The sequence below is a fragment of the Leptosomus discolor genome, chromosome 16 (assembly GCF_034619465.1).
Source record: "Leptosomus discolor isolate bLepDis1 chromosome 16, bLepDis1.hap2, whole genome shotgun sequence".
Lineage (NCBI taxonomy): Eukaryota > Metazoa > Chordata > Aves > Leptosomiformes > Leptosomidae > Leptosomus > Leptosomus discolor.
Genome location: NC_141406.1, coordinates 13,884,986 through 13,899,173, shown reverse-complemented (window position 1 = coordinate 13,899,173; position 14,188 = coordinate 13,884,986). Strand labels below are relative to the sequence as shown.

At 44.3% G+C, this 14,188-nt stretch overlaps 1 protein-coding gene across 4 annotated transcripts in view; it reads left to right on the top strand.

Moving 5' to 3' along the window:
- The first annotated feature begins 5,515 nt into the window (after window positions 1–5,515).
- Window positions 5,516–14,188, top strand: part of KDM2B (lysine demethylase 2B) — a 119,078-nt gene continuing 110,405 nt past the window's right edge. For 2 of the 4 annotated variants that reach the window (XM_086474396.1, XM_086474399.1), the window contains exons 1-3: window positions 5,516–5,566; window positions 6,854–6,998; window positions 10,290–10,368. In XM_086474396.1, the coding sequence (XP_086330522.1) occupies window positions 5,516–5,566; window positions 6,854–6,998; window positions 10,290–10,368 (275 nt within the window). Of the gene's footprint in view, window positions 5,567–6,530; window positions 6,546–6,853; window positions 6,999–10,289; window positions 10,369–14,188 lie in introns of those variants that run through there. The other 2 variants (XM_086474400.1, XM_086474397.1) reach the window with 2 other exon arrangements.

The window sequence follows — 14,188 nt, the reverse complement described above, 5'->3', positions numbered from 1 at the left end:
CTTCACACTTTTCTCTGATTTGCCAGGCTGTTCATTTACTTGCACACAGCAAAGGTGATGACAATCTGTACCAACATAGGTCATTTAATGCTTTTCATTTACATGGCATTCTTTTAAAAAAAAAGACATCGTTAAAGCATCCAAGAAAAAAATCTTAACGATTTGAACTCTCCTGAGGCATTCCCTGAAACTACCGGGTTTTACCACATAGATTTGATCTCATTCCCTTCTCAGGAATCTTAAGTCTTCCGAGTCTTCTTGTTAGAAACAACTTTGGGTTAGATTTTTATCTACAGGGGCATTAAAACACCTCTGTAGAAGAATGAGTTTGACTTAGTCTTTCCATAAAAGCCTTTTGTGTTGTATAAATGAAGCCATAGAGCGTTTGCCACTGTCTTTTTATGGGTAACAGTACAGGATCCATTTGAGTGAAAATCCAGTGTAAGTTAGCATTATAAGATACTACTGTCTGTTCAGTGTGCTTTAATTCTTAAAAATAACCCACAAGACCTCACCACCCCGATCAGCACTTTCTGTGTCTCCCACCAATGCCTTAGGCTAAGTCTGAGCACCACATGACAAAGCAATGAATAACAACCCTATCGTGCTCTCATTACCACATTTTACTTGGGAGACACAACCATCAAAAAACAGTAACAGTAACATTTCCTCCATGCCTCAAGCAAACACGTCATTTAGTTTCTGTGTAATCATACTTTAAAAATATTTTGCATTGCTACTCATAAGCTATGAAAAAATGTTGATGTACATGTACATAACCAAGACTGATTGTTCACTATTTTTTCCTATTTCTGCGCAAAATTATGGTTGAACTGTAACATCACAGGTGGGTGCTGCTGCACAAATAATACCTAGGTCTTGACCTGTTCCTTAAAATCAGATTTCTCTAAAAAAAAAAAACCCAACAAACCAAACAACTGCAAGAGACATGCAGCTGAGAAGGACTTCAAGTGTCTTTCTAAATAATTGTATTAAAATAGACTCTTTGAACTCACTGTTCCTCTGTCCATCACTCCTATTCCTGTTTATCAGGAAGGGCTTTGAAAGATGTAACAGTATTGCACACTGACGTACTGCTGAGCTCATATTTCATTCGAGGAAACAGTACGGAAAGGGACCTACTGACTCAGTAAAGAAATATCATCTCATCCCATTCACTTTTCCAAACCAAATCCATGTGCAATTTTAAGCTTCCAAGCCCCCACCCCTGCACTGTCGCTTTAAAATAAGCATTATTTCCTTTCCTATCAGAAATTTTAAAAATCTGTTTGTTAAACAGGAAAACATAAATTAAGGATCAAGCCGCCTTCTGCAACTAAAACATTAGGACCGTAGCAGTTTTTCCCCCGTTACGTTCCGTTTTACAGCTCCATTCTGAAGTACAAACAGGATAAATTATTTTATTTCCAACTCTAATTACTCGTTATTACACATCTCCATACTGCCACTCTGGAGTTAGCTGAAACCAAAAGAGTCAGCCATGCTTAATTAACTCTTAGAAATGCTTCAGGGAGTTCTGAAATCAGGCTGGAGTTCAGCACTAGGGTTTGATGTTACCTCTGATCAGTGCAATTGCAGAAGGCCACCAAAAGGGTGTAGTCCTGCACTCTTCCTCCATCTCACCCCACTCTTCTCCATCCTGTAGCTCCAGAGCTTCAGTGAACTGACCTAATGAAAAAAAAAAATTTTTTTTTCTTAATGGCTGAGTTTTCTACTGGATCAGGTCACTGAACCGACTCACCCTGTGGCTGCACGAGCACTAGACCTAATGCAGGAGAGATGAGGGACACTCACAGGAGAAAGGGAACGGGCTCTTTCAGCAGCAGGCTGTTATTACCCCTAATTAGAGGTAATGCCAACCCATTCTCTGGATCATTTATGCATGAACACAATCGGAGCAGGTGGCAGAAGTCCAAGTTTCTTTCCAGAACGTCCTGAGAAATCTGTACACTGTCACAAGGATACTCACAGGTTTTTTTTTTTCCCTGCTAAAAATGTACTTCTGTATTTTCTGTAGGAGGACTGATTAAGAATAGGTTCACCGAGTACCGTATGATTAATGTGATATGGTACTGAGCGTCCAAAGGTGCTACCCGCTGCATAGCAGGTTTTCTAACGTATTTCCAGCTTTGCATGCAAACCATCACGCCCATTTGTTCCTGTTTTTGTAACAAAACCCCATCAGGTTACCACAAAATGGAAGTTAGGTAGATTTGCATTAAACCCAACACATTAGAAGTTGCAAAAGGCAAATAAAGGTTTGGCAGCAGTTGGCAGCAAGGAGGTTAACATAAGCATCTCTGCAAATCTCACATTAAGTAGAGCTTAAAGTTTAGTTGATGGAATTTCTGCAGAGGAAAGGTTTTAATCTGTCGTGTCTAGAAAAATGGTATCATTTTTAACTTCCTTCATCAAACAATGAAATGGTTAAATATCTAGTCTTCTGTCTTAACCCAAGGAAATGTACAGAATGGTAGGTCTTACAGGAGAAAAGATATTTTTAAAAATGATTTAAGGTTATTTCAGTCCATTCTATCCAATGGGAAATAGTAAGTTTGAAAGCTCAGTAGGGGTGAAGTTAACACATTTCTTCATACAGCCTTCCCCAGCGCAGCACTCCAGTTCTTATTTCAGCACGAGCCCTGCAGTACAAGTTTAATTAAATGACAGCTCCTAGTTTCAAGCTAACAAGGTCAGGATCCAGCACATTGTCATGATTAGATCTTCAATAATTTAAGTTACATTAACATCCAACAAAAAAGTTGTAGTGGTTTGGATTTTTGTTGTTGTTTTGTTTTTTTTTTTAAATACAGTTCAGACTAGCCCCTTCCTCAGTAGCCACCGCTCCCTTGCCACAGTATTGGTACCTGAAGTGGTTTTTCCCACATTTTTGACTGAAGAAAGCCAGCCTTGCAGCAGCCCTGGGCTGTCCTGTACCAAGCGCTGCCTGGTGGGGCCCAGCTCTGGGCACTGCTGGAAACCAGCTCGGAGGGGAAAGGAGCCGTAACCCTCATCTGCCAGCACTTAACCTGTGTCCTAGAGCACGCGGGTTTAATATTGCTTCTAAACGTCTACACCCTGTCTAAGGCAGCTGTGGGTATTTTCATCATCCACAGCCTACCACCCCCTTTTTTTATCCCAGTTCTTTTAAGTCTGAGACAGTTTTTTTGTTATTAATACACAGATCACAGTATTATTTCAATGGCAAAATGAATTGCAGTTTAACAGGCATCATTTCTGTCTTAAAACAAGGTTAAAAATGTGTTTTCTGGTTTTGCAGATCTATAGATTAAAATTGCGGTATTTCTGAAATGTATTTATTTCCATACTTCAATAACGTCCTCTGGTGTTTCCAGGACTATGTGATTAATACCATGCTTGGTGGGTTTGCTTGATACACCAAGAGTCACAGATTGTTCACGTCAAAAAAAAAAAAAGAAAATATTTAGAAAAATGAGTCGATTTTCTTTTATGTCTCTGTTCTGTCTTTTTTGGTGAACTTTTGTAGAACGGATGGATTATGTGTTTTTTATCTGATGATTCTCTAGTAAGATCCATTTATCTTGTACAAGTATTCTTCCCTCAATCCTACAGATGTACACATGCGTTTAATTTTAAGATTGAGTAATCTGGGCTGAAAGGTCAACGTATGCATCCATCTCCTCAGGCTTACGGATTAATAATGCACTTGCTGCAACAGACATCTGGAATCCACACTTCAATATATAGCCCCTGCAACGCTTCTATATGATAATAAAGTTCAATCAGCTGCAAATAGGGAGATGTTAGAGAACGATTACATGATTTTTCAAGATTCTGCAAATGGTTAACGGCAGATGCAGGAGAAGCTCGTTGCCTTCAATCCCAAGTTAGAACTCTGTCCTCTGCTGCCTTTATCCACATGTCACAGGTCATTAAAATATGGAGCTTTCTGAGGAGATGACTGGCAAGGCCTGCAAAGCTGAATTTTCATGTGTTTTACCTTTTGCATAATATTCAGTACCTTTCATGCAGTACCTAGACCATAACTGGTCAAGTATGCAAAGGGCAACTGGACGCTACATGAATGTTCCCTCTGGTAGAAGTGCACAGGAACAGTAAAGAAAATTGCCCTATTTTAAGGAAAGTCTCAGCCTCTGTTTAACTGAGCAGAGAACTTAAGCCATGGAAAGACCGTTTGAAATTTGCTTCTGAGATTTGTACCAGTTGAGAAGAGCATGCCCAACTTTTGCTGGCCTAGGAGAGACACCATGGAACAAACACCATACTGAAGGTAGAAACTCATTTATTTGCAACGTCCATCTCAAAAACCTACAAAATGCAAACCAGAGGAGCACCATCACAGCCACCAGCCCCTGACCCTGGGTGCGGGGACACTCTGATGGTCCCTTCCTTGGGCAGAGAGGAGGTAAAGGATGTCACTTCAGAGAGGAGCCATCCCTCGGAACCTGGAGGCTGTTCAAAACCTCCACTCTGCCCCTGCTGTTGCTATCAGACAGTCCCAGCATCAGTTTAGAGATGTGGTGTTCCAGAAATGGACCCCTCTGAGGATCCCGCTGTACCCAACGTTGTGTTAGTAGCTATGTTGGTTGGACTCGATGATCTTAGAGGTCTGTTCCAATCTAATGATTCGTGCAACTTTTCCCCACTTTTTCATGCAATTTCTAGCTGTTGTGCGTGTGTTATCACGAGGGCCATTTCGCTGTATTGAACCCAAATAACACAGGACCGGTATTAGAGCCCGGACGAACGTCGGCGCAGACCCTGGCGCGTTCTCCGCACCAGCCGCTGCCGCCCCGCCGCACAGCGAACGTCAATCGGCGCTGAACTACACGCACTAATTACCCCCCAAGTCCACGCACAAGATTATCCCCCAGCGTTTTGCTACGTTCCTTCCCCGCTCTTTACCCAAATCCTCCAAAACTGCGCCCGGATGCCAAACGCGAGGCTGGGGGCGCTGAACACCCCCCCCCCCCCCCCCCCGCAGAACTTTTTCGGGCAGGTCCCGCTCGCTCGCCGCACCCACGCAGGGACCCTCCGCGCCTTTGTGGTCCCGTGTCCGTGTGTCCGTCCCCCCCCCCCGCCGCCGCTCAGCGCCTGCGTGCCGCGCCCGCCGCGCACTCGTGACCCAACGCCGCCCCGGCGGGACCGCCCGCCAGCCCAGCGCCGGTACCGCGCCGCTGCCCCCGGACACACACCCCCCACCCCCCCCGCCCCGCCACTGTTTACGTTCCGGGCACTGCGACGCCTGCGCCCCCGCTCCACACGCAGTGCCTGAAAATGGTTCCTTAGGACTTTTACAAAACGCAGCGCCGCCGCCCCCCTTCGCCTTCCCTCCCCCCTCCTCTTCCCCCCCCACCCCTCCCAAAAAAAGAAAAAAAAAAAAAGTGCTGGTGCAAAATTGCAAAACTTTAGAGAGACCTGGATGGCTTTTGTTTTTCCTCCTCCCCATTTGGGCCAAAAATGCAGGACAGGAACTGTTGACAATTAAGTGATGAAACTCTCCAAAAAAATGGAGGCAGAGAAAGACTCTGGAAGAAGATTGGTGTGTAGCTGGCTTCTGCCTATTTCCTATTTGTGCCTTTTCATTGATTTTGCTTAATTGTTTGCAAAGGGAGAAATGCATGTAAAGCGTAGGCAGCAGAGCGAGTTACTTTGCAAGAGAGCAGCTTAGGCACTGGGGAAGGGGGGTGGAATTTAACCGAGGGGAAGGAGAGGGTGGGACGATAATAGATAAAAATTGTTATTTATTTATTTTCCTCCTGTGGGTAAGGGTTTGTGCTGATGCACCGCGCGTGTGTGCAGGGCTGGCTGCCGGGGCGGATTTACAGGGAGAGGGGCAGAGCCGCTGGGGGCGGCTGGTGCATCGGGATCCCCCCCCCCCAGAACCCGTCCCCGCCCGCCCCCCCCCTTCCCTCCACCGGGCACCTACCTCCGTGCGCGGCCGCCCGTCCCCCGCTGCCAGCGGGGCCACGCCGCCGCCAGCCCCGGCTCCGCGCCCGCCGCAACTTCCCCGGGCGAGCGGCACCGGCCTCCGCCGGGCCTACCCTTGTACCCCCCCCCTCCCCGTTGCATTTAACTCGTTCCTGCCCCTCGCCCGCCGACCCCCCGCGCTTTCGGTGCTGCAGAAGCGCGCAGGCTCCCGCGGCGGCGGAGCGGGGTGCGGGGGGGAGCGGGGTGGGGGCTGCGCATCCATCGCGGCGTTACATAAAGCGATCGGTTTTTTAAATCGCGGCTTCCGGTGTGACTATGGAAACACTCGGATGATGTAAATACCGAAACCTGGATGCTCTGCATCAGGTTAAATGATTCGCCCCCCCCTCCCCGTTCCCTTCCCCGGGGAAGGAGCTTGTATTCACGTGCAAAATAATAATAATAATAATAAAATGATCCTGTTGCTAACGAGCATTGGCCGCCGTTCCCGGGTTTTTTTGGTGGGTTTTTTTTTTTTTTTTTTTTTTTTTTTTTTTTTTACGGGATTGCCAAACGCATCGTTGCTGTTGTAGCTTATGAATTTTCGGCGAGTTGCGCCCGTCTTCTGCTCGCCTTTCAGCGCCAGCCTCCGCACAGCAGCCCAAGTTGTAGTTTTCGCAGCCAAACACCTGTTATTCCTGCCCGGCTCTGTGTCACGGGATGGAAAAGGTTGTGCACGCAGCTGGGTTGGAGCTTGTGCGGGTCCAGGTTTTGTTCAGTTTGTGTCTTGACATCTTAATTATTTCCCCCAGAAGCCGTTTATTAAATCATCCATGCGCTTCCCTCCCCACCGACCCTGAAATTTTAATTTTAATTTTTTTTTTTTCCGGACAATGTGGTTTTGTGTTTTGTTTTCTAGCGAGCGATTGGCAGAAGGCGATACGATGAGAACGAAGACCTCTCGGACGTGGAGGAAATTGTCAGCATCAGGAGTTTCAATTTGGAAGAAAAATTAAAGAGTAAAATGTATCACGGGGATTTCGTCCATGCCATGGACGGGAAAGGTAACTGCCCGGGGGTGGGGAGGGGGGGCCCGGCTGCCCTGCCCGGGCTCTCCCCGCCGCCGCAGCAGCCCCACGTGTAGCTCCGCGCTCGGCTTCGTATTTGGCGCCCGCGCCCCCCTGCCCGGGGATCCGGTGACGCTGCCGCGGCCGAGCAGCGGGGGGGCGAGGACGGGGACCAGGGACGGGCGAGGGGCGGCTGCTGCAGCGGGGCCCTGCAGCCCGCACCGCCGCGGGGGGCTGCCCCGCCGCCACCCCCCTCCACCGCACCCGTGGGGCGGCTTTTACCCCGACACGGTGCGTGAGGGGCGGCGTGGGGATCAATGCCCGCTGCCTCCCCCTCAGCGTGCTCCGGTACCGTGACCCCAGCGCACCACCGAGGTGTTCAGGGATTAGGTCCTGGCAAAGGAGGGGCGGAACCCCCGGCCCCCACTTAGCCCGAGGGTATTCCTGCTCCCCCTCCGCCCCCGGCTGAGTCCAGGACCCCTTTTGCAAAAGGATGCGATTGATGAGCCTGTTCGCCGGGGTCGGAGACTTTTAAAGTCAAAAACTTCTTTGTGTCTCTATCGTATATTAAATTACAACGCTCCGCTCCCCAAAGTGACCTGGTTTGCTTAAGGTGACGGAGCGGGAAGCAAAGCCCAGCTCTGCAGCAGGGCTGGAAACCGGGAGAGGTTTGCCCGGGAATGAAACCGGCCGGGGCGGGGGGTTGCAGTCACCTTTATTTACTTCAGCGTTGTTGAAGCGGATCCCGACTCCCAGATGGCTATCAGCAAAACTCGGCCTTAGCGAGCACTCCTGAAGCCAGCTTTCTCAGGAAAGAGCAGTTTGGGCTGTAATCCTCCCGAAATGGCTAGAACTGCGGAGCCACTAATCTAGTTTAGGAAATTTCCTTTTCTCCTCTAGGCTTAGTTTTGCAGGAGCATTTTAAGCTCCTTTTAGAAAAGTTAATGTGGTGGAGAAATTAAATACCTATCTTACTTAGGAAGGTATTTGTTTAGGAGATAAGCTCAACCCTGACCCCTCTTCCTCCGACAGAACACGAACACCTATTTTTTAGCTGGAAAATGTTAATTAATTTTACAGCAAATGACTGCATTTTACCCTCACCTTCCAAATCCTCCAGTGGTTGCCACTGCTGCATGTGAACCGCCGTGCAATCCCCAGCCTCCCTAGCTCAGCAGCTCTGAAATCTTTGGGTAGCTTTCTCCTTTCTAGGGAATTTGAAAATAAATGAGTGTCTTTTGTTATTTTGTTGTGGTCTGTGTCGCTTTGTTCGACCCCACAAGGGATTTAAATGCTTTGTTGGGGCATTAGGAAGAAAGGGTCTGCCTTCCTATTTGCTCTGGTTTTATTTTTACTATTGGTTTATTTTTTCTAGAAATCCAAGGGTTGAATTTAATCTAGGCAAAACAATGACAGTGGTTAGTGAGAATAAAAAAGTCCATTTCTATGAACACATGGAATTAGTTGAACTCTATTTATTTTTATTTCCCATGTCCTTGGTTTTATTTTTAATGATAACTCTTCTTTGATTTTTTTTTTTTTTTTTAATTTTTTTTGCTAGGAATGTGGGTTGGAGGTTTTCCTCGAGGTCCTGCACAGCAGTGCTGTGATTTTTGGCTGGAATGCAGTTTGTCATAGCTACTTGTTCTCTAGTTTGCTAGGCTGTATGTCTGCCTCTGCTTCTTCCACCGATGTTATTCTTGATGTTTGTTGACTTTCTGTCTTGGATGAGTGTCCTTAAAAAAATATCTGTGGTTTATTTATTTGCTTACCTAAGGCAAATAATTTAATGGGAATGCCTGTGAGAAATGAAGATTTCTCCAGTACAGAAATATTTATTTGGTAACCTTAGTTAATTGGAGTATTCATTACACTTATTTTGAGACTAGTAGCAATAAAGTTTCTCTAATTTTAATGTTTTTGTAAATGGATAATTACAGTGCTCTGATTTGGTAACTCTTAAGTAGGAATATTATACCCCTACTTGTCGTAATTACTGACTGAATACAGCAAAGACAAAGTTGTAAAAATAGAGGGAAATACATCTGCAGGCATGGGAGCTCAGCCTCTGTTTCCCCGATTTCTTCCCATATGGGTTTTTATAGCAGAGAAACATCACCGGTACCAGCTTGGGTCTGAGGTTCTCGTGCTCTCCCAGGAAGCATGAACATTGCTGGGTGAATCTTGGAGAAGTGAAACTACTTGTGTGTGCCTGAACAGAATACGTAAGGCATACGGTGTATGTGGCAGCGTGTAGTGTGTTTTGTAGTGCTGAAGAGCCAAGCAGAGTTTTCCACTTTAAGGTAGTGTATGGATGCTCTGTAAAAGTCATTTTTTTCCTGGAAGAAAGGGGGAATAGCAGAACCATAGGAACAATACGTGGGCACTGCAGGAATTCCTCTTCTCTCTGTGGCCAAAGGCTCCAAATGGAGTGTGGGCTTTTGCAGGCACGGCTCACCCAAATTGCTGCCTTGTAACTTCCTCTCTAATCCCCAAATCACTGCTATTGTATCAGGCCATTGCATAAAGAAATCCCCAGGAAAGGCCAGTTCTCTGTAATCCTCAGACGGAAGCCACAAGGCAATAGTGATCAGTGTTAACAGACTTACATTTAATTTTCAGTTTGCTTGTGTGTTATACTGTGACTCCCCCACAAAAACTATTCCTTTTTCACCATCTCTCTAAGTGCTAGGAGCTGTGTAAGATTTCTGTCAGCTCCTGCAGTTACATTTCTGATTAATTTAAAAAAAAAAAAAATACTCTGTTGAAAATAATAGTAACCCTCAGATAAAAAAAAAAAAAAGTGTTCACAGAATCAGGGCTTTCTGCTGTGCTCAGACAATGCTGACAAGAAAACATTTTTTTTCCTAAGTAGAAATGTATAGCTTAAAATATATAAGCTTAAACCTACAGTTTAAACTACACATTTGCCCCAAAAGCACTAGGCTGATTTGCAGTAATTTAGTTAAGATTATCTTTTAACTGTTAATTTGGTATTTCGTTACAGCCCTGGTGTTTCAATCCAGACCTTAATTGACAAACTCTGAGTGGATTCTGTTTTATGTGCATCAGCGAACAGGAAAAATAGAGAGCAGCTGGGAGAGCATTGTCTGTCATTTGGTTTCCGGTTTGGACCTAAAATATGCATTCTCTTTATATTTTTCTTTAAGTGACAGTGGAGTTCTTTGGTGAGAAAAGGGTAATGAGCGTTTTGGGAAAATGTAATGCGAGGTGCTAATGCTATTGTAATTGATTTTGGATATTTTTTTTTGTTCATTATTCAAACAGATTTTACTTTTGAGTATGTGCAAAGAGAAGCTCTCAGAGTTCCCCTGATCTTCAGAAATAAGGATGGACTGGGAATTAAGTAAGTTACAACCAAATCTTGATGATTAATAAATGCTTTTATAAAATAACCATTATGCTTTCCACTTGTATGTGATATTTCTTTTGATGATCTCAAAATGTATTGCAATTAGCAAGACTGTCGGCGCCCTTGAGAAGAGGAATGATTATTTTCCACTTATAAACAAGCAGATAATGAGGTCTATAAAAGTTAAGTGCATACAGCGTGGTACTACACAATCAAAAATAAGTCAGTGATGAAAGTTGGGAATAAAATTCAAAGGTTCTGGCATCCAATCCGTGCTGTAATGATAGAACAACCTCTCTTCAGTTTTTGAGTTCTCAGTTGTTTCCTAAGTTACAGGTGGAATGTCTAATGATGCCTGTCATTTTCCATTATAATTGTATCTCTTCAGAGTGTTATAGCTTTGTAAATATTTAATAATGTCTAGTTAAAATGTGGTATTATTAGAGTCTTTTTGAGGCTGCGTTTTGTTAATATCCAGTCATAAAGAATTTGGTATTTTAATATGAGAATCTTGCAAGTTTCTTTGTAAAAGTGAGTATCTAAGAGAAATATTAAAATTATGTATTGTATCAGCCACATAATCCGTAGTTTAGATAAATGTTCCTTGATGCTTTTGGAAATTAGGACTGTGTAACTGATTATATCTGAAAGATGGAAAATTAATTTTCTGAAAGCGTAATTACTTTGCTCAGTTCCAGCTGGAACATCTCAAAGTTTAGGGAACTGAGGAGTCCCAGTCATTTGATTAGAGAGAATCAAGCCACCCCAATATAACTTAAGGAGAGAAAGAGAAGAAATAATGTTTGAGGTATTTGACAAGCGTATGTCCTTTTACTATAAGAGCAAATAGGAGCTGCAGTGGTGCTTCTCATGATGTGGTAAAATAGTTTTATTTGTTGAACTTCGAACAAGTAGCGTTTAATAGGTACCATTGTGTTGTACCATTATGTTGTACTGGGATGTTTTTTCTTTGGTTATTATTTCTCCACTTAGTCCTGGATGCACAGTCTTGTTTCTCGTAAAAAAAAAAAAATAATGCAAACACCAAGATACCATCTTTTTATTTGTTTGTGCAAAGCCTTTCCTAGATTGTATCCTAGTTTTCTGATGAATATGTGCACGTATTGGGCAATGTTTTAGAAGATAGGTAGAAAACCTAGCTATTAAGTGGGAAAGGCTGGTCACTTCTTACAGTTTCTAAACAGTTCTATGCTCCTATTTGTTGTAGAAAAATAACCTCATTTTTCTGTTGTATTATTTGAGAGAAAGTGTGGGCAGGTGGAAAACGTTGATCCTTAAAGTTTGTGCAGAAGAGGGGATGCAAAAGCATCTGTTTTGATATTCCTGAAGTCTACAACCTTCCGTATAACCTTCATATGAAAACCTGAGCAGAGAAAAGTCTTCCATGTTCACAGCTTAATTACGCTTCACCTCCTTAATCTTAGCTGATACATTACATGACTATAGTGTCGTCTCTCCTGATGAATCACGTGCTTGTTTATCTCCTCAGCTGAGTTTCCGTTATGCAGAGAACCATTTGTTCTACATTCGCTCGTGATACTGTTGGCCAGCCTCGTTCCCCGACAGCCAATGACATCCCCACTGAGTGCTTGTCTGAATGTACATTTATGTTTACATTTGTATGTAACCATCACCTGAAGCCGAATCATTTTTGCTTCAGCAGGAGCTTTATCATTTACAGGACATTCCTGCTCCCTTAAAGGTTATGCTCTCCACTCTACTCACCCAACTTGGCATACCAGTTCCTTGCTTCCTCTCAGCCTCCAAATACAGGAGCTTTCCCTCCTAGAACGATTTTTTCTGCTGCATTAGAACCTCTGTTTTTCTGACCTTCCTTTGGCTTCTGTGCCCAACTTGGCAAGGACAGGTTGGGGTTTTCTTTTAAATTGTTCCGTTTATTTCTTCAAAAGATGCTTCTCTTGAAGGAGTCAACTGAAGGACATATCTACTGTGGATAATGGTGGAAAGTCACCTGAGACAACTGCTCTCTCTCTCTGCCTTGGTTTTAAACTGCCGCTTCTAAAAGGCAAGTGATTAAAGCTTCAAGAATTTCTTCTGGAAGAAGCCATCAGCTCTTCTATTAAACTGGGCAGTGTTTAGGAGCTAGAGATACCACTGCACCTTCCTAGCAGCCACATCTTCCTCCTGTGTATGAGGAAGTTGGCAAATTCCCCACAGCACAAGAAGAAAACCGGGGAGATGTTTCAGCTCCTATAGTACCCACTCAGCTAGTGCTCCATCAGCGAAGTGCGGAAGTGAGAGCTCATCCTGCAGACACAAACGTTACTGGGCTTCAGATGCTGAGCTGCAAACAGCAGGGTGCTACCAGAGAAGGGTGACGCCAGCCTGGGACCAGTGTTTCCTATGGCTGCCTGTACCAGCCAGCGGTGCCTCCAGAACTCAGGCTGCCTCATGTGCTGTAGATGTTGCACAAGATCCTTTGCAAAGACACTGTGTTTCTTGGTGTCTGTAACCACAAGACGTAATACCCATTTCTTCTTGATAGCTCATTATTCAGGGTTCTGTAATGAGGCAATTTCACCTTAGACGTTTCAACACTCACATCTCAGCTCACACATCATCATTGGCTTCCCTGTTGTTCCTGTGCCCGAAACCTGGAGAGATGCCACCTGGCACCCGCCTCCACTTTCACTTAGCTGGGTGCTTTCACTGAAGCCTCCTGGTGTGATACTGCCTTTGGAGAGTGGTCTGTGGGCTTTCTTGATCCAGCTGTTCTTCAGGGTGTGTTGGTTTTAGATGCATTTGCAGTCTTCCTATTCCTCTTCCTTCTTGGAAGCCACCAGTAATGTTGTTAAGACCTTGAAGAAGGGAGGGCTTTGGCCATGTCCCTTCTGTGGTTATACGCCATGCGTACAGACAAGCCAGGTTATAGAGGTACTTCTGTGTTTTGCTGAGGAAAAAGAAGAAACCTGGCCCCAAATGCTTACGTGTATGCACACATACACAGCACGAATCCACGTATAGATGACCACGCCTCAGAGAAGACCATTGAAAATCAGGTACCTTTCTTCCTAAGTGTTGTCAAAGCAATCAAATAAATGGCAGTTTTGGAACATGCATTGGAAGTGAAGAAATAGCAGGACTGAATGCTGCATAACTTCATTTTCTGTTGGAGTTCTGCAGCTCTGGCAGTTAGGATAATAGATCTTCTGAATTCTGAACTGCATTGTGAAGAGGTGGAAAAGGAGTAAATGCTAATCCACAGCAAGACTCTTGCAGTCACACGACTCTGTCACACATTAATGCTTTGGATAGTGAAGGAGAAATATGTGTTTCAGTTTGCTGTGATGAGTTTAAAATAGTGTCAGCAGCCAGGCTTGACTAGCCAGCTTTTCCGTTTCCTACCAGCTGCCGATATCGTTCTAATACTATTCTGACATCTTTCCTCCTTTCTAGGGCTGTTTCCTTTTCTCCCTGTTGTGAACCGGCCACACATCATGTGCATCTTCTTCCTTTAGCTGGAATTCACTGTTAGAGAAGAGAGTGAAAATACTGAAGCTGCTTTTTTTTTTTTTTTTTCTTTTGAGGATATTTGTAATGAATTAGTATGCTGACAAAAGCAAGAGCAAATTTTATCTGATACATGAGCTTTGGATGGTTCCCGCATGGAGTCAGTTGAATTCTCCATTTCACAGTTAGTTGGGTGAATATTTTTTATATTTCTGTTCTCTGCTGAATCATTGAATACTGACTGCTCTGGGAGATTAAAATACTAGAATTAGTAGATCAGTAATCTCTTATAGGACGTTCAACATTCTAATATTTTTTGTTT